This window comes from Rhododendron vialii, chromosome 2a, assembly GCF_030253575.1.
Source record: "Rhododendron vialii isolate Sample 1 chromosome 2a, ASM3025357v1".
Taxonomy (NCBI): domain Eukaryota; kingdom Viridiplantae; phylum Streptophyta; class Magnoliopsida; order Ericales; family Ericaceae; genus Rhododendron; species Rhododendron vialii.
This window is the reverse complement of record NC_080558.1, coordinates 5,177,112-5,201,354: the sequence shown is the minus strand read 5'-3', so window position 1 is coordinate 5,201,354 and position 24,243 is coordinate 5,177,112. Positions and strand designations below refer to the sequence as shown.

The window sequence follows — 24,243 nt, the reverse complement described above, 5'->3', positions numbered from 1 at the left end:
CTTCGAAAAACTTTTTCTATTAGATGTAGCATAACCCTTCGCGAACAGAGGAAAAGGAAAAGAAGAATTAAGGAGTAAATGAAAATTACATGTTTAACAGCACTAATTATATTCCGATAAATACCGACTGAACTACTCTGACTCTCACGATAGCATGATCTGCATATACAACACATAGACGCTTTTCGGTATGTGTTTTGAGGAAGGTTTTTAAGGGTAATGAGTGGAGATACATAGATAAAGAAAATAAGGAGGGGGACCGTGCGCAAGATTTTTGAGACCCAAAATAAACAAGCCCATAATTAATGCGAAAACATGTGATACAAGTATCCGACGATGAGTTCAGTTCTAGGTGCCTTTCAGCCTCCGCTTACAAATGACTAATTTCCAGATTTTTGTAAGCTGCCACAAACAGGTCCTATAACATTACTAGGGAAGTTTCTTGCACCTTTTCTGAGAAGTCGTGGCAATAGCATCACAAATCTCTCTTTTCCGTTCGTTATTATCGTTGTGGTGGGGGTGGTTGCTTTTGTTGTCGCCCGTAGTTGCTGTAACCTGCAGCGCTTCCTTGACGAAATACTTTAACCTCCACAATGTGGTTTCACTCTGTCAAAGGTAAGTAACAATCAATAACTTGTCGCTTAAGTTACCAAAAAAAAAAAAAAACTTGTCGCTTAAGTTGTTCTGGTATCAGGATTTTGTGGAAAAGGAAAAGAAAAAGACATGGAGGGGAAAAGAAAATGAAGCGAATGAATCTAAGTTTCATGTTTTGGTTCAGTTGGTTAGGATAGTGAGAAGCAAATCACTCTCTTTGTCAAAATATCCTTTGTTCGATTGGTTACCCATGAAAAAAAGAGAGGAAATCTAAGATATAATCATAGCGCGGGTGTTTGATTTGGATGGAGATATTCGATAAAGAAAACTGTGAAAGAAAGAGGATAACCTGCGCATCAATGTCAAGGTCGACCTCTTCGGCTGTTGCTTGGAAATTTGGGTTATTTTGAGCTACAATCAGTAGTGCTTTGTTAAGATCATCAGGAGACAATTGGGTGAGAGCTGTCCCGAGTCTTCTTTTTTCTTCACTAGACATCCTCCTGACACGACGATATCAAACTTAGCACTTTTTGGCAGATGGATAGTATATCAATGCATTCATCAGAACAGATCACAGGGAAATGAAGGCTGCTACAGGTACAGCAGTGTTTGTACAGATAGTGTGTACAACACACTTTTGGGTCTGTCTCGGGTCCCGCAGAGATGATTAGACCCACTCATGTTGTTCAAAATAATTTATTTAGTGTCTATAAAAAATCAGCTTCATCCGATATCGGTAAAGACGTTTACAAAACATCATTTTTTGCTTCAGATTTAGGCTAAATTCTAAAGCAAAAAATGATGTTTATTTTGAACAAAATGAGCGGCTCCGATTATCTTTTTATAACCCAAGACGGGTCCAAAAGGATGTTGTACGCGGCGTTTGTACACTTCTTGCTGTACCTGTATACTTTCCGCAGGGAAATAGCACTAAAGATCTTTGAAGGACAAAATTTGGATTTTGGATTGTTGAACTCAGATCCTTGTTACGAAAGGAATCTTGGCCTTTCAGTTTCTTTTGTTTTCTTGATCCTTGTTACGAAAGCCTTGTTGATGTATCCAAGCATAAGCAGCTTCAAGGGGCCAAAGTTAAACTGAAAGTCTCTGTACAAAGATTTGTGCACACAGATCTGGACACAAATGTGTTCAGAACTGTTCGACGCACTAGGGCTTCCCAAAATAAAGAGGGATCCATGTGCATACAGATCTGTGCACAAAAATCTGTGGACATAGCATTGCTCAAGTTAAATCAACCTTCATGACCTCATAATACCTCCAGGCTCCAATGCCATTAAGAAAGATCCCAACAAAGGGCCAAGCAAAAGTTCGTTTGCGGTAGAGAAGAATTCAAATGAAACAAACACATTCCCAGCCGGGGTGGCAAGAGAAACTATATCTAAGACCCGCAAGAAATGAAGAAAAATAAAAAAGTAAGGAAGAAAAGAATGCTTTAAACGATTTTGAAAGCAGTTATTGGAATCTATTATGTCCACCAACTGAAACTAGGGAAAACAAATGCATACCGCTTGCATATATGCATATTATTTGAACACCCATATGACAGACACTTGACTCTGAAGAATCTATTTTCTGTGATTCTGCAGATGTCCAAATGTTGAAGCAATAGAACAGGGACAAACCTGCAGTTTTGGAGTACCAGTTCTTTGAGTTCTCCCAGATACAGTTCAACTTTATCTAGCTGAAAAACATCCAAAACAATTTGACTAAATCATGTACCAGAACCCCTTCAACTACATATGATTACAGGAGAACACTAGAACCAAAGAAGAATGTAAGAAGTTTCTTTTACATGATTTTCCTTTACCAAATGACTTCCATATATTGACTACCTCGTTGCTCAAATCCCTTGCCATTTTGGCATGCGCAGCTTCTTGAGCAAGCTGCATATCAAACCAGGACTCTGCATCCTCCGCTTTTCGTCGTTTTTCCTGAACTTAAGCAATGAATTACAAGCAATTTACTTAAAATATCTTCCGGGCTCGCGTCAAAAGCCATTAAGCGTCAATTCATGGAGTAGCACATTTACCTCTTCATCAACTTTTGGCTAGAGTTGCAGCCACTTCTCCTCAAATTTTGCAAGCAATGTTGTGGCCATCACGTGAACATCATCCCCTTCCTTGTTATATTTCATTGCATTTTCAAATATCAACATCACATCTGCAAATATCTCCCGGACATTCTTGTATCCGGTACCATCCTTGGCATCCATTTTGGTCTTTATGGTACTGAAGTCCATTGGTTTTTCAATCACCTAGTATACAATATCAACAAATTAATTTAACACAACTGCTGAAATCCTCCCAAATAGGAAATACTGAGGCAATTCGAAAAGGCCCACGGTTGTTGTAACAATAAGAATGCTGCCAGTATAGCACGATTGTTGTATACATAGTTAGGGTACCTTAAAGTAATCATGCAAACCAAGGCCTATTACATCTACAGGCTCCATAAAGGGTCCTGCACAATTGTGTTGAGAGATCTGCAAAGTCAAAGCAGAGATACATAATGCAAATTGTGAAGCAAAATACCAATGAGAAATGACTTTTATTGCTGTTTTAATCTTTAGATCATTACGTGGTAGACATCATAATCTATATTCAGTAAAAGGTCCAGAAGAAACAACAATTTAAGAAAAATAGAAAAGCAAGCAGAGACCATACATTTCCTGGAGCAAATAGGTTATGGGTTTGTCAAAAATCAGCACCCAACAAAGTAAGTATTTCTCTGATTGATTCCAACAGCTTTATTGGTGACATCCTATCAAATAGATCTGTGGAGGGTATAGAATTTACTCAACAGGTGAAATCTTTCGAATGAGGCCAAACCTTGTGTCAATTTATCTGGTACATGAAGCAGATAATTCATAACAAATTGGTTCTAAAGTAATAAATTCATGAGCTTTGAAGTATGTGGCTGACACAGCAACTTTTTCGTAAGTTGTCATATACTCCATGATCTCATGTTCCTAAAAGAACCAGGGATATCACATTTCCTAAACGGATTTTATGATCCCATGTGGACACTTTAGGAGTAGTAATTTTACAGCCTTGTCATTCATTCTTCATAAGGGAGAAAGTTATAATTCTTCTTCAAGTTTCATCACACAGGTGCGACCAATAAAAATTTGGCAACTCACTCATTTTGATCAATACTGAATATCATATTCTTAAACAAGTACATCACTAATTTGTCTTTACCTAAGCTACTAGGATTCTTCATACTTAAATACTGCATTTTAGTGAGAAAGATCCAAGGAAAAATTTAAACGTTCAAGGACAAACAATTTGTGCACTGAAAATGATAATATCATACTTACGTAACAAGTCCTATAATAGAATACCAAGCACATTAGCACACAATTATGCTGTCTGTAGCTATTCAATTGGCGTAAGTTAGAAACATGATGAAAGCCTTGATCATGCATTATCTGATAGTTATACCAAGAAAACTTTATGAATAACCAACTGCCAACAAGGGGGAGGCTGGAAGTTAAATTTTTTGTTATGAATTAAAAAACTGAGACAAAAAGGTGGAGAACATCTTTCAAGATCTACATCTAAAAATTCGATATTAGAAGGACTAAAAGGGGAAAAGCAAAGCATTGGTGATTACCTGACGTAATATTGTGCCAAATCGGCGCATAAGCTCCTGCATTCTCCTTGCAGCAGCTGCTTCCCTACGCGATGCATCTTGCTGCCGCTTCTTAAAATTAGCATTCTTATCTTTGTACTTCACAATTGAGTTACTTTTTGAAGTATTCAATTGCCTCTTACTTGTAGTGGAGAAGTAGAGTTCTACTTCATTCAATCTTTGCTCAAGCTGCAAAGTGTATAGAAGATGTGGTTACCCAGTACAATGGTGATAAATAAATTGCAAAGTAAGACATATTCATAGTTGGCAATGTTAGGTAATTGAAAAGATAAATCAACATTAACTTATACACGACCAAAATATATGAAGAGTAAATATCTTATATAAGCTATTGCAGTTCAAGATTTTCAAACCACATTAGTTTCTACATCATTAATCGGTCTTACCTCATCAACCTTTGTGGACATTTCATCAGCACGATGTCTGAAATCCTCCATTTCAGAATCGTTACCTTCAGCCTCTGCTTGTTCTACTAATCTTTACTCTCTATAATTGCTGCATCCAATATTTTGATCAGACACACAACTTACAACTTAATCTAAACCTTTGTGAATAGAATCATCGAATAAACGTTTGTGTTACAACTAGCGGCTAGTGCTAATAGATTAACCAAGAAAATACAAACTAATCAGTCCAATACACTGTAGTAGGAGTGATAAGCCATTGAAAACAATGAGAAAGTGCTAGATCTTTGTTAAAGCATTCAACTCAAAACCAATTGGCAATGAGTGGATAGGCCGCCCAGGTTCATATACTAGTTTTTGAGGTGATAATTAACCGATGTGGGACAAATTCTAATACTCCCCCACACATGTGACCCCCGACTCACACATGGAGAGGTAAACAAACGATCCGTAACACATGGGTTAGAACAAAAACGGTGCACTTATCAGAAAAACAAGGGGAAACAAATTCTCCGAAACCCTAGCTCTAATACCAAGTTCAAAATCAATTGGCAACGAGTAGAGAGGCCGTCCAAATTCATATACTAGTTTTCGAGGTGATAATTAACTAATGTGGCACAAACTCCAAAAATCTTCAACCCAGATGACTTCATATAACCGCATAACACATTCAAAAATTGATAGGTCTCTCACGCCACAAGGGATTACTCTAGAATAAAACCATCTCCGGTAACCCTACAAAGCACACCACATAAACAATACAACAAAGACATGTCGGCATGGAAATTTGAAAACAAAAATAATAAGCTATTCATGGCTACAACAAGGAATAATAAATAAGCACAAGTACTACACTTGGTCACCGTTTCAATTTTTAATGTTCCATGTAATTTAACCTCCTTTTATATGGAAATACGGACAAGTCGATAGCGAAATTGAAAAAAAAAAAATCAGTGCACGAGGTAAACATACGACGAAACATAAACGTATTTGTGCATACTGTTTAACTTCAATGGGAAGATTGGAAACCCCATAAATGAGTTTATTCCAATGATTCTCTCCACTCATCTCGAGCCAACAATGCCTAGACAAGAATGGGGAAAGGAAGTAGCAAAAAGGGCACACTGTGACTTGCTAATGTGCTAATAACAAAGGCAAGAAAGCTAAAGATTGTTCCTTTCCGGTAAACATAGCGGAAGAGATATAACACAATAATTCGACGGCCGTGCAAAAAGGAATGGAAAAAGAGAAGAAAAGATCATGAGTATTGATCCTAGCTCCTAAAGAGAAGAACAAAAGAACGTGGGTGGAATCAAAATAACACAACCAAAAGCTCTATTTTTCACTTCTTTTCCCCGATAGCCAGGTGTTCGGGCCAGTTTATGCGCAGCTCGACTAATCTGGGGACCATAAACCCAAGAAAACCCACTGCTTAAGCTTCCAAGGTTACATTTTGTTCATAAAATTCTTGAGTTATAACAAGATCACAGCTTGTAAAAGTGATTACTACCCAAACAACAAAAGAAATCAACGTGTAAAAGCTCTCACTTAATAGCAATCAAATTGGGGAACAGTTGCTATTTTCTTACTCTTCATTGCCAACGCTAAAAATCAAAAGAAAGAAAACATCTTTACGAGAAACTCTCATTCAACCCATATTTGTTTCTTTCAAACCCGTAATCTTTGTTCTCCCCCGTTGCATACACACTCACATGGACATACAAATTGCACACGACCCATGTATAGAGAGAGAGAGAGAGAGAGAGGGAAAACCTGGGGAAGGGAGTCACAGATGTTCTGCCCCATACTCGAGACATTTTCCCATCTTTTCTCCTTCTTTCCCTTGAGACAAACACACCCTAATGTTAAAATGCCAATAGGAGTCCAAATTCTCTTTCCCACTTTCCAGTTTTTTCTTTTCTTTCCTATTTTCATGTAATTCCTTATTTTCTTTGTTAAGTTATTGTATTAAAAATTCCTTTCTTTCTAAACCTACCAAAACAAATCATTTTCCATTTTATTTCGGAAAAAACCCCATATCAGTGATCATTGAACTTTTCTGAAATTTTGTCACATTCTTTTTCCTTCCTTTCTATATTATTTTTCATAAATTTTAAATGTAGTGTCAACGAATTGAATGTGACGCTCCTAATTACGTAAAATCCGAGTTCAATTGTTTGAAGAAATGTGACAATTTATATTATTATTTTCAAATAAAGTACATCCGAAAACACTATGATGTTAGTATTAGAAAAATAATAGAGTAGTTAATAGCCATTAAGTTAATCGTTAAAATGGCTAACGTAGTAAACGTCATTATTTCACCCTGCACAACTCACATCAAAAACTAAAGAGAAGAAATAAAAATGTAATGGACTACACAGTACCGTTAGCGAGTAGTGGACTCAGTCGCAAGAGTCTGTTGGCCCCTTGATAGTTTTAATGGCAATTTAAATAGCAAGAGTTTATTGGTCAATTACCATGGAGAGAGCGGGCACGAGATCCCCTATCCGACCCTCTTCCAGAGAGGCGTCTATCCCACCCTTTTCGGCCGTTAATCTCACAAATCAACTGATGATATGAGATGAGCACTTTTTGCTCAAAACGACAACCGAAAAGGGTGGGACAAGCACCTGTCCGGAGGAGGGTCGGACAGGGGATCGGGAGGGGAGAGAGAGAGAGAGGACTAGCATAGATATATGAAAGCTCCCTAAACACTGCTGTAAGATTTGATGTTCTAGCCACATTTTCGAGCCTTGATGGTTTTGTTGTGTCGCTAGTTCTTTTGGGGTGCGTGTTTTTCTCAGTTTTGTGCTGTTGATTTTTTTGCCTGTTCACTATACTGGGTGTTTTGTAGTAGACTCTCAAGGCTGGAATGGGAGATGCTACCGAGCAATCATCTCCCTGTAAAGCGCGTGTAGAGCGGCCAATCTAACTATTCATTTCGGCCATCGACGACTCGAATCTTAACCGAGCAATGAACGGTTCAAAATTGTATGCGTTTGGACGAACGGCCGGATTGGCTACTCTACACGGGACAGAGCCCCCATTCCCTCAAGGCTATCCCCTTGGTTTTTGTTTCTGGTGCGGGCATTCTCAATGAATTAGCTTACCGACGAAAAATAACATAGATAAGCATAATGTCCCCGAGAAGCTACATGAGCCATAACCTCTATATTCATCAAATTACATAATAACTTTTCAATATGACGAATTTAAATTTCTTTTCCCTAAAAAACTTTGAGTCTTTCAAAACTCTTTAGGGAATGGATTGTTCTCCAGAAGCAGAGTCCTTTTTTAGGTCAACTGCACCAAACTTCCTGGGAGGAAAGCATTGACAGACTTGGTTGACACAGTAGGCAGGGGCTTTTCCACACCATCCCCTGCAATCCTCATTGATCTTGCAATAGGGCCACATTACTGCTTCTGCTGTTGGTGTCTTTGATGGTGTGAAGCCTGTAAACAATTAACACATACGCATAATTGTCAAATGTAACGCAAAATAAAAGCAAGACGAAATATAGTGGCCCCTGAACACTGCATGCTCAAACTCGGTTGTTTCCACAAGTGCGGTGTATGTAGCCGGCCGGGATAGTAGGACGTAGGCTATTACTGCATTTGTGGGACTCGTGGCGTGTGAGCATATAATATCTGGAGCCCTTCTTGTACCAAAAAAAACATACATGTATTGAATTTACCAATAAAAAATAAAGTATAATGTATATACTTATATTTGTAGCAAAACTCTGTCGGTCATGCATTCACGACGGTTAGAATCATGTGAAAATCTCGAAACACAAAACAAAGGGATTTGGGGACAGAAGACCCGGAGAGAGAGAGAGAGAGAGAGAGAGAGTAACCAATTATAGTTACTAAAACGATGACAAAGAGAGACATTCTCAATTGAGCCCACTCCATAGGGTTGACCTAGATAGGTTGTGTTGCCTAAAAACTTCTTGTAACAATATAATGAGGTCACTGGTGAAACTCAACCCTCTTTGAGCAATATATTTATAGGGAAGGATTGGGTAATTTTTAAAGACATTTTTGTAAAGTTTTTTTATATAATAAATTTCATTTATGGGCTTACCATATGAACTTGATATATGTATGGAAAATTACTAGTTAACCTGTACTTATTTTTGCATAGTTGGCTACTAAATGCGAGGTACATGTACTCTATGTCAGATTTTTTGCCATACAAATCTTCTAAAATTTAGGAGTTTTCTTAAAATGGTCACATTCTGATGGTTCTAAATTCTCCCACCGAGGGTATCTAATGCTTTAGGCTCACTAAATACTTAATTTACGTGGGACCAGGGCTGGCTCTGAGATTTTGAAGGCCTAAGACGATTTTCGAAAGTGAGCCCCTTAATAATTGTAAACGGAAATCAAATAAAAAGTCTATCACACTGAGTAATTTTGATTCGGATATAGTATTTGTTTGTAATGGGAAGTACATGAGTAGTAGCATTTAAGGGGGGAAAAAGATGCATCCATGCACCCACCACACTGAATAATTTTGAAGGGCCCCAGAGATTTATGGCGATCCCGTGACCTTTTTTCCCTCCTTTTTGTTTTTTTTTCCTTTTGTTTTTTCCTGCGTTGCGTGTTCTATTTTCTCATTTTTCTAGGCCATTGGATCTTAAGTGTAAAGTGTCTTCTTGGGTTTAAAATTGGGCCCTAAAACAACACATATATACTAGGTCCTAAAAATAAGTGGGACCCTATTTTTTGACATTTTTTGGGGGCTTAAGGCCCACAACTCTTGGGCCTTAGCCCAGAGCCGGCAGTACGTGGGACGAGACTTAAGGGCTAGTAATAGACATATATGTAATAAATGTAGTAGGTAGGAAAGTCTACGTTATGGCAGGAGTGTGTCACCAATTATATGTGTAATACTATTGGAGTGATGTAATCTGTGATGTAAACTATAGTGTCAGTATTCCCTCCTTACGCCTATAAAAGGAGGGATCACTCCGTTGTAAAAATCAAGCGACTGCATGTTCTCTATAGATTAGCCAAAAATAATTTCTACATTTAAACTTGTCGTATAGTATACCCGACATAATCATTCGTGCCAACGATTATATATGCAAGTTCAGTGACCAAAAAAATGATTATGCAAGTTATAGATTCGCAAATGATCTCCTTAAAAATGGGAGCTGAGTGAGCTTAAAATAATCAGAGGATTCTTTTATCTTTTGACCTACCAAACCAAAACTGGGAGCCCACCATTTTGAACTAAACATTGGAAGTATAGGAGACGGCCTCGGGCTTATGCATGGAGCCAGGCCGGCCGATGGTGGTGCTGGTGGTGGTGCTAGTAGCAGAGGTGTTGGCGGGGTGAGTTAGGGTTGGGATTTCCAATTAGGGCTTTGCATATGGCTTCGGTAGAACTAGGACGGTAACTAGGTAAAGATCAAAATATTACTGTCGCGTTATATGTTGACTTCGACTTAACTTTTATCGTCCCCTATCTAAAAATGAGGCGCGACACAAATCATATAAACCTGTACAAAAATATCGTGTTTGCGCACTTTAGTCCGCAAACCACAAAATGGTCATGCTAGTTTCTAATTGAGAGGAGGTAATACACACCTGGCGCTGCAAATATAGGGTGAATTGAAGTTTTCCCAAAAATTAAAATCCAATACATATCGAAAAACCAGAGGAAAGGGAAGTAACTAAAAACATAATCTAAAAACAAAATGGACAGGATTCAAGATCCATGACAAACGTGTTTTTCAAACTCGAATGGAATTCCGAAAGGTCTTTCTCCATTCTAGGCCTTCTTAACGGCAACAGATCTTGCTCTCAGGTTCAGGAAGATAGCCCTGAAATCACCAAGCAGATAAAAAAGAAAGTTATAGACACCCATTCCATGTACTGCTAAATTGAAAGAGTAGAGATCAAGATATTCTAACAAGTCCTGCAAATGTATCATGATTTAGATAGATGACTGATGACGCAAAATATGTAATAGCATTATATGACGTATTGATGATTTTTGCAGTGTTCGGAACAGATATATTCATGTTAGCGTTAACCCCAAGGGGTTAGCACAGTGCTAATCACCTGGCAACCATGGGCCTCAATAAGCCTTAGGTCAGGGTTCAACTCCCACCCGCATGCTATTATTTCCTCTATTCGGACACTCTATACGGAACTTTGCCTCGGCCTTAATTGTGCCCCACTATTAGAGCCGAGAGGGTCAAGGTGATCGTAGGGGAGGTTTTGCATCTTATTTTGCGGGACTTTATATGATTCTAATCAAGCATTTAACTGAGCATACCTATCTACAACTTTCTTGTTCCAGAACTATCTTCCGACATTTACCTTCGCTTGAAAACTGTTTGATATATGGACGTAGAACGCACTCCCTGTACCTTTAGGTTGTGTTTGGATTTCAGATTTGATAAGCAATTGATCAAAGGAAAAGAAAAACCTCTTAAAGAAGAAAAATCATATACCTTTTCCTTTCCCTTCGTCAAATTCAACAAATATAGCCTTACGCCCAAGATTTTTTACATTGACTAAAATTAGTTTTCCTCTCCGATTGATTCAATTATAGATTGAATGAATTTTCATGTATACTTGGAACATGATGCATATCATGCTAAGAAGCCTAAAGCATAAAAGGGAAGACTGAAGAGAGATAAATGAGGGAAATAAGAAGTACCCACCAGCACGAGCCAACGAAGCTTTGGAAAAGAACGCGGAACTGTATAGGCATATACTGGTAATTGATATATCCAACTATAGGCCAAAACTGCAAATGGATAACACCGTGACTTATAATACTTTGCAACACAGGCAAAGAAAAGCTTCAGCGCATATAATGAAATAGGGACCATAGTAGAGTACCTTCCATGCAGTCAACTGTATGGAGGGGTAGTCATGTCGAACTTTATTCTTAACTAACCCCCAGGGTCTTCCTGCAAAGCACAACAAATAGATCATGCTCTAACTTTACCTCAGAGAAAATGCAAACAAATCCCACACGTTTTTCCCCAATCCGACAGTAAAGCGATCATGGTCATTCCAACGTTGACGGAGAGCAGCATTTCTTGTACAACAATGGAGTCAATCAGGTGGCCACTAATAGACTTTTACTACCATAAACATATATCGGGGACCATTTTAAACAACTAGTTTTTGCTACTCTGGGGACCAACTCCTTGCGTAAAACTATGGCTAAAATAAAGCCTATGTTCATGCAGGAGAGGTCTTTCTATGTCCTTTTCTATATGTTGCAAGCTTTTTCTTGTTCTTTTCTTTTTTCTTTTTTTCTTTTTTTTTGGGTTGGACCGTCTAAAGATTATGCAAATAAACATCCAATTGGCAGTTTCAAAATAATGAATCAAGGACTAATCAATCAAAGTTGGGCTGAAAGGCTGCACTTCTACAAAGGAAATCGTCAACAAAGTTATCGCTTGTTTGAAGAATAAACTGGAGTCCTGCTCTTAGCCATGGGCAAGCAAAAATTAGACTTTGCAAAAGTACGAAAGCTATCCCTGTGTTCATTCTTCTACTCTCAAAAAAAACTTACTAGCTTAAAAATGAAGTCTGACATAATAGAAAATAACTAAAGCAGCGTCCCAATAACAGATAGAACCATTTAGATATCTCATTTCCTTTTCCAAGTTCTTCAAAGCATAAGAGTTGTCTTTGCTTCTTCGAATGTGGAATTCGGGGTTGGAGATGAACACGTGTAGTTCCCCATAAAAACAAAAGAAATAAAAAAACGACAAAAATGCAGCAGCAAAAACATAGGTGGAAAGTATAATTCCCAGAGAACCTGTGTCTCGAATATCAAACTATGAAATCACTCTTAACTAAATTAAACACATAGAAAATAACAAAAGACTGCATCATAAGAATTTCCCGTCCCAAGCAATCAGGTCAACTACTCACATACCTTCAACTACCAAGCCGTAGTACATCATGAAAAGCATATTGTTCCAAGGAGACGAAGTCAACTGTTCCAACACAACCTATAAAGGCAAAACAAAACGTGTATTATCATTTTCTCAATCCTCATTGGATCAACAGACTCGATTAGAGGCTATTCATCTTAGAAGTGCAAGTATGACTCAAATCGGCATGTATCTATGTGGGTGCACGGATATGTTGTCAATGAAGCATTCGTTTGATTGAAATGGTTTACCTTCTTTGCAACAGTTGTGTTGCCTTTCTTTCCCTTGAAGATCTTGTCCATCAACTTGTGAAAGAAATGCCCAAATGGTCCCGAGTACATAATTCCATATAGCTGCAAAGAATTCCCAAATTCCAAGCTCAATAACAAGTGCATAACAATCAAACCTAGAAACCACCATATAGGGCCATAAATGAGCCTAGTTGAGTTGAGTAGAATGCTATCTATTTAAGCTTGGTTTGAAAACTTAGCACACATCATAAAAGCATTCAAAGTTTGTTTTTTTATCAGTCTAACAACTCTGTAACGAGTAATACTGAACCGATTACAAGTCAAGCCATTGACCAAGTAGTGGTTGTCAAATCTCAAGCTCCAAAATTGTGGTAAACTTGATTTACTTATGAAACAAGCCGATCGAGTGGAACACGAGTCGATCTCAAGTAGCTTGATTCGTTTAACAGCCCTACCAGCATCACTAAATTCCTCAAACAAAGCATATGTAACAACAATTGACTTCCACCCAAATCAAGGAATACCAAGAAAATCAGAAAGGACTACGAATCTGAAACAATACCATTAACAGAAGTATTCTTCTAAATTGGAGTCTCTTGGCTCCAGTGATCTTCTGAGCGATTATGTCACTGCTTCCAATCAGAACTCCGGAAGTAAGTGCCTACCCATTTCAGAAAACAACCAAACAATTACATCTAACAAATAAAGAGTTAAACTTGATCCCAAAAAAAATTTAACTAAAGAGAAAAATCAATGCAAGTCCGTAGAAAAGTATGAGACAGACCTTGGTTCTGAGGGGGTGGGCTTGCAGTTGTAGCAGATACTTGTTCCAACCTTCTTTGACTATCTCAGACATGGTGTGATCAATCTCAGACTCTCTCTCTCTCTCTCTCTCTCTCTCTCTCTCTCTCTCTCTAGATCAGCAAAAACTTCTGTTCCAGGGGAAATGGGAGGGTTTGACTAAAACAATGGGGTATGTAAATGACGAATAGGAGGTTGGTAGGTGGAGAGAGAGAGAGAGAGAGAGAGAGAGAGATAGAGAGAGAGATAGAGAGATCAAATCAATGGCATTTTTATTCTGGCAAAGTCTCTATTGGGGGAGTTTCTCAGTCTTGTGCTTTTGCAAAACTACTTGGACATTTCGACTAAAAGGCACTTTTTTGTGTTCTCACAAAACAACCGAGATGCCATTTACCGAATAATTGGTGTACCTATGTATCGAGATTTTTGAATCGATATATTGTGTGAATTTTTTTTATGGGTAGTGATAATGCAAAAATTATTATTTTTGATGTCAAAATTTAAATTCATAAAAGTCTTATATATTGAAACATGGTACAAGTCTTTTGTGGACTAGAATTTTGACACCAACAAAAATAGTTTTGACATTATTATTTTCCTTTTTCATGTTTCAAAATTTTTATGTGACAAAATGACCGAAAATGTATCAGAGACAGAGAATTTCGGTAAAGAGGATTTGATTCCCTCACAATAATGTACCACTACACCAACCGAGATTTTTGGGTCGTTATATTATGTGAGTTTTTGTTATATTTTAAAATTTTTATGCAATTCAATGGCCAAAAATATATTATAGAGAATTTCGGTACAAAGAATTTGATTCCCTCACAAAAGTACTGGGAAATTTCTTGATCAGAACACAAATCTTATTGTATCTACCTAAACATTTCAGCTACGTTAAAATTAAAGATAAAAATAGTTTCTTGTGCTCTGCAAAGGTACTTGGAAATTTCCTGGTAATTAAGACAAATCTTTTTGTAATGTCCTAGACATTTCAGCTCAATAACTTTCGTGTCAATTTTTCCCAACTTTTACCACTAATATAAATATTTCAATTAGTTCTTTAAATTAGTGTGTATAATATACAAAATTATGGAGTACATGTGAAAAGGCCTTGTTTGTTTCCAAATTTTACTTTGTTTTAATTTTATTTTCCAATCATTACCTTATATCTTTCTCAAACCATTACTTTATTTCTCCAATTATTAATTTTATTTCTCTCTCTATCTCTCTCCACTCATTACCCCTCTCTCCAATCATGACCTTATTTCTCTCTCCACCCACTACCAAAACTAAAATATCCTAAGTTACCAAACGAATAAGGCCTCTTGGCCAAGGACGAAACTATAACGGCCCGTTTGGATGGAGGATTTGTTTTGGGTGGATATAGAATGAGGGTGGATTTGAAGGTGGATATGTAATGAGGGGTGATATGTTAAGAAGGGTGGCCCCACCTCTTAAGAATGGTGGATTTATAATGAGGTGTTTGGATGATTTTTTGAGAAGGAGGATATGAAAAGTGGATATGATGGAATTAGATGTCAAATGACTGAATTGCCCCCACTTTGATTTGTTAATGTTCAATATTGGTTTATTTCAAATTGATTGGAATAAATTGATTTTTACTATTAATTTTAGGATAAAATAATTTTATTTTAAAATACAAATGCTTACACTTTTTTTAATCAAAATATAACCAATTGGAAATTAAACTACACCCAGACAACTACACCCAATTTCTGTCTCTCCAACTACACCCACGCCCCCGATTTTATTGCCCCAAATTCACCTTTCTACTTTCACCCATGGCCATTTCTTTCTACGCCCAGTTCGGCGATACCAATTCCGACACCGGCGCCTCGTTGCCAGGCCAGGGTTTTCTTGACACCGGTGGTCTCTTGCTCCGATTAGTCCGGTATCTCTCTCTCTCTCTCTGATTTGTGCCTCTCTCTATCTCTCACTGTGTGTGTACATGTGCAATTGTGGGTGTATTTGTACATTATACGTATACATGCATGTGCGATCCGCAAGAGAGGGGCTAAATCGCTGGTGATGGAAGAGAAAAGGCAAGGGTAGGATGGTCAAATAGACACCCCGCTTGGTTAACGACAGGGGGGACCCTAGTCTTGGCAAATCCACCTCTTCCCTGATTTGTAATCCCAACAGTAACAACTCCACCCTCAAATCCGGCTCACGTTTTTCACACCCAAACACCGGAGATGAGGAGAAGGGGGAGATGTACTCCGGGCGCTTCGCAAATCCGGGGGCAAATCCCCCATCCAAACAGGCTGTAAGTATAAAAGGGTGGGTTATAGCCTAGGCCACTTTGAAAAAAACCAAAAAAATTATACGTGAAATTTAGCCCAAATAATTTTAGCCCAACCCATTTCACCCACCAATCCATTTTAGCCCAAGACAGATTACATTTCTGGTTCTGCCCTTGATTAGGAGATACAAAAATACACGAATAGAAATTTGAACTAAACCTGAAGAAAAAAATTTAAATATGACTTTTGCAATTTTAATCCATATAGTAAATTGCAAACATTTAAAAAATTACTCCAATCACCAGATTACCCGAATATCTTTATCAACCAAACACTTGCTATGCGACAGTGACTAGTTAACCCATAATGTTTTCATCTCAAATATGGTCAACGTTGTTATTGGAGTATAATTTTACCCATAGACAAAATTACAGTTTAAGATGAAATCATTCTAGCTATTTTCGAACTAATTTTGAGGTTCATTTTGATGATCGAACCCGTTCGTACTATAGAGGCAAACCAACTAAAGAAAGAAAGAAAGAAAGAAAGAAAAACAGTGGGTTACAGGGTCAGACACAGAAATGTCTGGAATCGTCTCATGTATAGGTCCCTCGTGCATCATGAGAGACTCCCGTAAATCGGATGGCTCAAGACACAAATGTGTCTGAATCTGTTCCTTCATTATATGTAGCATTACTCTTTACTTTTGTTCCTTTATCAGTCCCTCCAATATATCAGGTGGAGGGATGGCAACGTCAAGAGTACTAGGTTAATTACCCCAAAAAAAGAAAAGAAAGAGTACTAGGTTAGAAAAAACTTATTCCTCGTACTAATTTTTCAATTTAGTAATAACGAGAACTCATGAACTAAGAGGAGGGTAGCCCAGTAGTTAGGCTTGTTTATGGGCATGGAAAAAAGATTTCAGAAATTCTTAATGCGTTTGATAGGAACATGAGGCTAAAAAGAATATTATTGGGTTCATCCGGTCGTTAATTTCATGGCCGGAAATTAGTTGAGGTGCGGATAAGCTGCCTTGGTTATCAGAAAAAAAGAGGAGAATATTATTGGGTTCAAATAGATTTATATGCAACAATGAAATCTGGAAAGAGATCATGTCATGCAAGTCACTTGACCCACAGGCAATGGGAAGTTGTCATTACATATAATTGATGTTTTTATGTCTAGCAGGGAAAGGTGTGACGTGCTCGCACATTGTTTTGTGCTCATTGCTTATTGTTGTGCTCATTGGGGGGTTGTACTCATTGGGTGACTTCAAGCTTAAAAAATTTATTGACGAGTTACATAAGATGGACAATTCTGAAATTGAGAAAAAGAAAATGCAAGTTATGTACAAGAGGAAATGAAAACAACAAAGAAAAGCTTTACAACATCATGGCCTTAAAAGCAACAGGGATTCCACTCCCTATTCCCACGACTTAAATTACCTACAAATAGATGATGCTTACAATTTTGCATCTCAAAATCAAATTGTGTCTGCCTTGAGAGTTGCATAGTCAAGGCCCTTGGTGCCTACGGAAGCAGGAACATCCCCGAGACTGATCGAGAGGGATAATACCCCCACCTTTCGATGTGTCTATGGCTTCCAACATGGAAACTACCTCGTCCATCTCTGGCCGCTTGTCAGTGTTAGCATCCCAGCATCGTTTCATTACATTCGCAATAGAGCTTGGTCAACATCCAGTTATCTCTGGCCTCAAATTCTGTCATTCCATATAGCATGGATTTGATCAAAAATTCAAGAGCGGTTTTGATGAGATCTAATAGTGGCGTACGTTACATTGTAAGGGAATTCTGTTTTCTGTTTTATTGTTGTTTCTAGGGAAACACAGAAAACTTGGTTTGGTAGAATGCTCCTAGAAACTGTTGCTCAAACGCTTTTGAAAAAACCCACCCATTTCTCTGTGAAGAGCAAAAGGAAAAATGAAAACAGAGAGAACAAATTGAACACCAACCAGGGCCAACACATTTGGTTTTCGTCGTATAGTCAATATCAAAATTCCCTTACGCAAGCGCGTTCACATCAATAGTACCTGGCGCCTGGCAGACAACAGCTGATGTCACTTCTGAGAAGCTGAGGTCAGGATACGCGGATACGGCATGTCACAGCGAGTATGTCTCCCACAGGCAGCTACCAAAACTATATACATCACATTTCCTGTTATACGGGTTGCCATTGAGAACCTGTACCATTTTCCAAGCCAATATAAGAAAGTGGAAGAGGATGGGGAACCACGCTCATCACAAGCCAACTTGCATTATCATTAGCCACCCACATGGTTTAAAGCAGAAACAAACATCATTGCAGAGAAAAAACGGCAAACTTCATGACATTTGGGATTGCAAAGGGGATCCAAGTTCACTGGAAAAAGTTGCCCTCCCAAACTATGATAGAACTTGGTGTAATCTGACACTTGGTTAATAGTAACTAATCATTTGGTCCAAAGCAACTTCCATTGAACATATGTGGAGTTTGTCAAAACACAAAAGTGAAGCTAAAAAATTTCTATTAAGACTGAAAAACAGTTCCAATCAGTATTTTCATGAAATTCCAATATGCGTCACATTTTATAACACAATGAAGTAGTGTGAAATTGACCCCAATCCATGGCCTTACTTACAGAACCCCTCAGCACTGTGAAATCACTTGTTAACCAGCAAATGCGACTCTGATTTTCAACATAAGGTGTAATTTGCATTTTCATATAAATGTAAGCCAACACACGTGTGTGCTCACACACAAAGAGAAAGGGGGGGGGGGGGGGGGGGGGGGGGGGGGGCGGAGAGATGGTAAATAGTGCATACCACTGGTTCCCGTTTCGCTAGTCATGTCGTCATGATCTGAAGCCTCAACACGAGCAACCCCGAAGTCAGCTATTTTGACTGTCCGTGTCATGTCCAGTACCATATTTTCTGTCTTTACATCTCTGTGGACATTCTTCTTGGAATGAAGATAGCTTAACCTGTAAACCATTGGAACATAGGGCAGTTTCAGCAAATCACAAATTTAAAACATATTCGGAATGCCTAACTCTGCTACATTCATGGAAAATGATTACTATTACTCTCAAAAGCTTGAACAACAAAAACCAAATAGAGGGAGTTTGAGAGTTTTTCCCTCTTGCAAGATCCAGTGCTAGTTGAATGACTACTTTAAAAGCTAACTTCCTTCTGCTTTTGATAAGGAAAGATTTCAGCATACCCTGAGGAAGATATTCAACACCACCACAACAAATTTGAAGATATTCAACAACACAACAAATGAGGGAGAAAGAGACAGGAAGGAAGTTCAGGGTTCACTACAAATTTGAAGTCCACAAAATACAAATCATGCCACAAAGAAACATACCAAGTTACGCAACGATGAGAACAAAAACTAAACAGTGGAGTCTCTTAACTAGAGTGTGCAAATCGACCAATTTAGACGCCTATCTTTCCCTGGGTTACCAAAAGAAAGTTTTTTTTTTCCTTGAGTTTCGTACCATACGGCATGACATGAGGACATTCTAACGAGGGTTTTTTTCCCCTGTAGACTACCAAAAGAATCACACAGAAGTGCCACATGAGAATTTCAGTTATCTCAAGTAACAGCAGGCTTACAAGTGTAAGTGGCCAACCGATAATGGAAAATGACAGACCAATTTGGGATTGAGTTAAGTAGGAGGTGCAAACTGCGTTTAACACTTTTCAAAATATAAGCCTCACATAACAATATTTTAACATTCACAAAGACACATAAGAAACAAAAACACTGAAGTAATAAGTATTTAATTACTCATACGCATTTGTGCTCATAAATTTCACGCCATTTGTGTTTTCACCTGAATAGCTTCTCATGTAATTAGTCATGTGTTTGAGAATGTACCTTTTTAAGAGGAAGGATAACTATTTAACTACTTAAGATAAGATTTAGTGATTTACCAATAGAAAAGACCTCGTAGTGGAAAATAGTTTATCATCTATATGAATACACCGCAAGAACTTGACCTTACAAAATTATAGTTTAACCTCAAAAAAATTACCGTTAAAAGGCAAATGTCAATGGAAGAGGTCAATGGTAATGGTGAAACTTGCTCCTAAAGTTGAAAACATAGAACGCCGACCAAAAAATAAAGTTGAAGACATAGAACCTCATAAATCCTTCCATGTCACTTGCACAAGCATCCATAATCTGACTACTTCAAATCATTCCCTTAATCTCTGGACACAGCCTTACTGTCCTCCCTTGGCACAAGACTCTGGATCATTTTCAAAAAATTGCTATCCTCACCATCAACCGTAAGTAAATCCACTATTATGGACATGGTAGATACATCTGGTTTGAAATTCCTGTTGATTATTTCTTGTAGAAGTATCTTAACCTTGTCTGTGTCTCCCCTCTTTAGGAATGCTCGAACAACAATGTTAAAAGTCACTTCATTTGGTGGGCACCCATCTTTATCCATTTGCAATAGTAACTCCTCAGCTTCATCAAGCAAGGCCTCCTTACAAAGTCCACTAATCATCATGTTGTAAATCTTAACATTGGGTTTCAATCCTTTAGCTAAAGAGGTACCAAAAACTTTTCGAGCATCTTCAATCTTCCCAGCTTTGCACATGCCATTAATGATGATAAGATAAATAACATCATTAGGAACTATTCCTTGATCTTGCATTGAACGAAACACCTCTGCTGCCTTGCCAATTTTTTGGTTCTTAAAGAATCCATCTAACAAGATTGAGTAAGTTAAAATGTTAGGATTTTCACCGCTACACTTCATCTCATGAAATATATAATCTACTACATCACATCTCCCTGCGTGTAACAGCCCCTTTAACAAAGTGTTGTAAGTATCAGTAGCAGGTTTTAACCCTTTATGCGACATTTCTCTAAAGAGATCCGTGCCCTCATCTATATTCATCTTATTGCAGAAACCATTGATTAAAATATTATAGCAACGGATATCCGGCTCAAGGCCCTTATCAACTAGGGAGTTGAACACTTCTTTTGCTTTCTTCATTTGGCCTTGCAAACAATATCCGTCCATCAGTGCACCATAAGTGATAACATTGGGTTTCTCACCTCTTTGAATCATGATCTCGAGTATATCCTCTGCTTCTTCGGTTCTTCCCTCCTTGCAAAGTGCATCCACCAACATATTGAAGGTTTTAACATTAGGGAAAATATTTTGTTCCACCATGTCACTCAACATCCTTGTGGCATCCTCCCATCGTCCTAAGATGCATAAGCCATCAACCACAGAGTTGTAGGTGACCACATTAGGCATAATATCCCATTCTCTCATCTCCGATAAGAGGCGCAAAGCATCATCTATGTTCCCGTCCTTACAAAGGTTGTCGATGATAGTGCTATACATCACAACATCAGGCCTATAGTTCCATTTTTGCATACTCCTGAGCAACCGTATAGCCATTGTAGTGTCTCCCACTTTACAAAGCCCTTTTATGACCGTCGCATATGTGATTTCATTAGGTTCGATGTCTCCATATTTCATCAACCTTCTGAACAAATTCACAGCCTCAGAAATCTTACCTTCTAAAACATACCCATTTATTAGAGTGTTGAAGGTAGACACATTCGGAGGATAATCACATTTAAAGAAGATACCCAAGATAGCAAACCCAAAATCCACTCGATTCAACCGGCAGAAACAATTGATGAAAATATTCAGCGTATATTCACTAATCGGAATACCCAGCTCACGGAATTCTTTAAATAGTGAAATGACGGACGAATGTTCCTTCATCTTGGAAAGAGCAGTTAACAGCTTATTAAAATGGACGACAGAAGGAAGAGGTCGAAATCGTGCCATTTGATGGAACAAACTAAGAGCATCGTCGAGCTTATTGAAACCCGTTTTCGATTTCTCCGACAACAATTTCTGTAGTTGCATCCGATTCGTTATTGGAATAACGTCAGGAGGATTAGGGTTTGTAGAAAAATGGGTATGAAACAAGAGCGTATGATGTACAAATGGGTCACCTTTTCCGTAATTATGTGCTGTCGTTGTTGGGCTGAAAATCAAAGCAACAGCAGCGATTCTTCTTGTCCGCATCTTGATGAAATGGAATTAGGTCGACGGACGGATGGGTGTCACAAGAAAAGCCTCTGTGGATGGGTTGAGCCTCGCCGTAGTGTCTTGGTTTTCTAACGTCCCATCTTTCTTGTCAAAGGATAGAAGGGTATTTCCATTTACCGCTCCCACTAGCCAATTGCTCCCTACTAGGGAAGGCTACGAGGAAAAAAGAAAAGGATGTGGTGTGATTTCTCATTCTCCCATCCAAATAATAGTGAGAAATCAAATTTTCACATGCGATTGGTAGAGTTTCAGCGACTTTCCGACGAGCTGAAATTCTCTCCCTCTCATCTTCGGCAAACTTGGTACTCTCCCTCTCTTCTCTGGTGACGCACAGCCACTCATCTAACGACGATCCGACGATGGGATGGACACACGCTCCTCTTTCTCACGAAATCTCATTACTTTTGGCAAGAAACGGAACTGGGTTTGGGAAGGGTTCCGGTCTCCCTTCGTCTCTCACCCTCTCTCGCCTTCTCCTTCCAAACGAGGGAGAGATTGAGCTCTCTCCCCGTTTATTTTCTTCTCTCGCGAACTCTTTAAAGGCTTAAACACATAACTCAACCCAAACTCTCTACATGTGGGAGCCTAACGTCCCATCTTTAAGGAAGGTTCATTTCAATCTTGAAAAAATGGCGTCCTTGTTGACGACCACTGAACATCGCAATTTAAAAGGTTAAATGGTTAAAATCCCTTATTTTATTTTGCAAAAATAAAAGGGAAAACTTCCAAAAAGAAAAAAATGACTTTTCCCATAGTATCTATTTTCCCATAATATTTATAGCTCTGTTACCAAACTAACTATTTTTCGTGAGATTGGGTGTGAAAGGAGAATAACCAATCAAAAAATCAAGTTATTTAATGTAAAATGTTATTTTTCTGAAAACTGGGGTGGGCCCGTGCCCACCGCCCCAACAACGTGTTCCACCCCGGTTCGTCCGTGTGCTTGTTTGGTTCGTGGAGTATGCCACCTTGCTCCACTTGATGTTAGTATATGCCGTCTTCGTTCTCCCACCCACTGAGGACGAAGCTAAACACAGAAATTGGGTGCCGAGGACAATTCGTGAACCCACATTCATCAAGTCCTTCACTGGCATAAGTTGATATAAAAGAACTCTCATTCGAAACTTCAAACTTTTGAGTTCCGGTTTAGTATATTTTTCGGGTGTCGACTACATATGTCAACTGTGAGCCAGTGCAAGATATTTGTCTATTACACCTTCTGCTTTTCCGGGCAGTTTACGCGTTGTGATTGCTAGTGTGTTGGATAGGATAATCCACCGCCGAATTTTGATTTCAAGAAAAGCATATAATGAAATTGGGCATAACTCTTTACTGCTCCTGAATACCTACACCGATATCACTGGAAAGGATGATATAGATTCCGCTCTCCACACTTCACAGCGCTTCAAATTTCTTGAAATCGCAGTAATCTTTTAATATAGGAAAACATAAGAGCGTTGTAATGGGAAAATGATCGTTGTGGAAAGAGGAAGTAATATTGCAGTGGCGGCAATGATGTGGGGAGGGTTGAGGGTGATACTGTTAGTGTTTTTTACGTCAACAGAACATTTTTTGCTAGCAGAGAACCCTTCATCGTTTCCTTTATTTCATTTTGTATTGAATCATACGCCAAAAAATACAATGTGTACTTTTAGAAGTCGTTACTAGCTTGAGAAAGAGACAATTTGGGCAGCCAAGGTTAAATCCGTACACAAATGAACAGCTTGAGGGCAGAGGAATTCTTTCAACGGATTTCCCTGTGCGTGAAGTGAATTGTCGAAATGCTCTCCGGTCTATGCTTAGGAATATTATTCCAGAGCAATGCTTCAGAACTTTTTCCACCACACATTGGTACTAATAGTTGCTAAAAAAGGCGTCTGGCCATTGAAAAATATATCGGCTTTTTTGCATCAGTGTCTATCGATTGATTTCGTTCCACTACTACTACTACACCAATGCCTTGGGAAATATGAACGGGCAATTCAGTAATGCAGAATCGAAAGAAGGCAATCCTAATTATCGAGTTTGGCAGGGGCCAGGGGAGAATAAGAAGGTGCTACACGAACATGAATCTCACTGTGAAAGATGATTTTGATACCCAAAAGGCTCATCTCCTCTTTCGACACTTCACGAAGCTTCAATTCTGCTCTGTATTTTGGGTCTCTGCTGTTCAGTACCCCTCTTGTCACGCAAGATGCCATGTGCATACATGTTTATGCATTTATTTGGTTTCGTTG

The 24,243-nt window shown here is 38.5% G+C and overlaps 2 protein-coding genes and 1 pseudogene across 3 annotated transcripts; all 3 read right to left on the bottom strand.

The window, feature by feature from the left end:
- Positions 1 to 271: 271 nt before the first annotated feature.
- Positions 272 to 6,528, bottom strand: LOC131316543 (transcription factor GTE6-like; annotated as a pseudogene).
- A 3,722-nt stretch (positions 6,529 to 10,250) lies between these two features.
- On the bottom strand, positions 10,251 to 14,021 carry LOC131316493 (peroxisomal membrane protein PMP22). The gene is made up of 7 exons (XM_058345884.1): positions 13,625 to 14,021; positions 13,403 to 13,501; positions 12,841 to 12,942; positions 12,592 to 12,667; positions 11,538 to 11,608; positions 11,357 to 11,442; positions 10,251 to 10,507 (listed from the first exon to the last, which is right to left on the bottom strand). Exons 1-7 carry the CDS (start codon positions 13,694 to 13,696, stop codon positions 10,456 to 10,458), a joined length of 558 nt encoding a protein of 185 aa, XP_058201867.1. The 5' UTR covers positions 13,697 to 14,021; the 3' UTR covers positions 10,251 to 10,455.
- Positions 14,022 to 17,175: 3,154 nt separating this feature from the next.
- On the bottom strand, positions 17,176 to 22,125 carry LOC131318186 (pentatricopeptide repeat-containing protein At1g63330-like). Of its 2 annotated transcripts, XM_058348018.1 has the most exons (5): positions 20,057 to 22,125; positions 19,045 to 19,100; positions 18,732 to 18,890; positions 17,960 to 18,110; positions 17,176 to 17,629 (listed from the first exon to the last, which is right to left on the bottom strand). In XM_058348018.1, exon 1 carries the CDS (start codon positions 21,980 to 21,982, stop codon positions 20,120 to 20,122), a length of 1,863 nt encoding a protein of 620 aa, XP_058204001.1. In that variant the 5' UTR covers positions 21,983 to 22,125; the 3' UTR covers positions 17,176 to 17,629; positions 17,960 to 18,110; positions 18,732 to 18,890; positions 19,045 to 19,100; positions 20,057 to 20,119. The 2 variants fall into 2 exon arrangements, with proteins under 2 accessions (XP_058204001.1, XP_058204000.1); XM_058348017.1 differs by lacking the exon at positions 19,045 to 19,100 and having other exon boundaries at positions 18,732 to 18,889.
- Positions 22,126 to 24,243: the final 2,118 nt, after the last annotated feature.

What these genes read in the sequence shown, in the direction of transcription:
- LOC131316493 (XM_058345884.1), bottom strand. Translation starts at nt 13,696, where the DNA reads ATGTCTGAGATAGTCAAAGAAGGTTGGAACAAGTATCTGCTACAACTG. An exon ending in CCCACCCCCTCAGAACCAAG is followed by an intron (nt 13,502 to 13,624) that starts GTCTGTCTCATA and finishes TGAAATGGGTAG; the next exon opens with GCACTTACTTCCGGAGTTCT. An exon ending in CTACGGCTTGGTAGTTGAAG is followed by an intron (nt 11,609 to 12,591) that starts GTATGTGAGTAG and finishes TGTGCTTTGCAG; the next exon opens with GAAGACCCTGGGGGTTAGTT.
- LOC131318186 (XM_058348018.1), bottom strand. Translation starts at nt 21,982, where the DNA reads ATGCGGACAAGAAGAATCGCTGCTGTTGCTTTGATTTTCAGCCCAACA.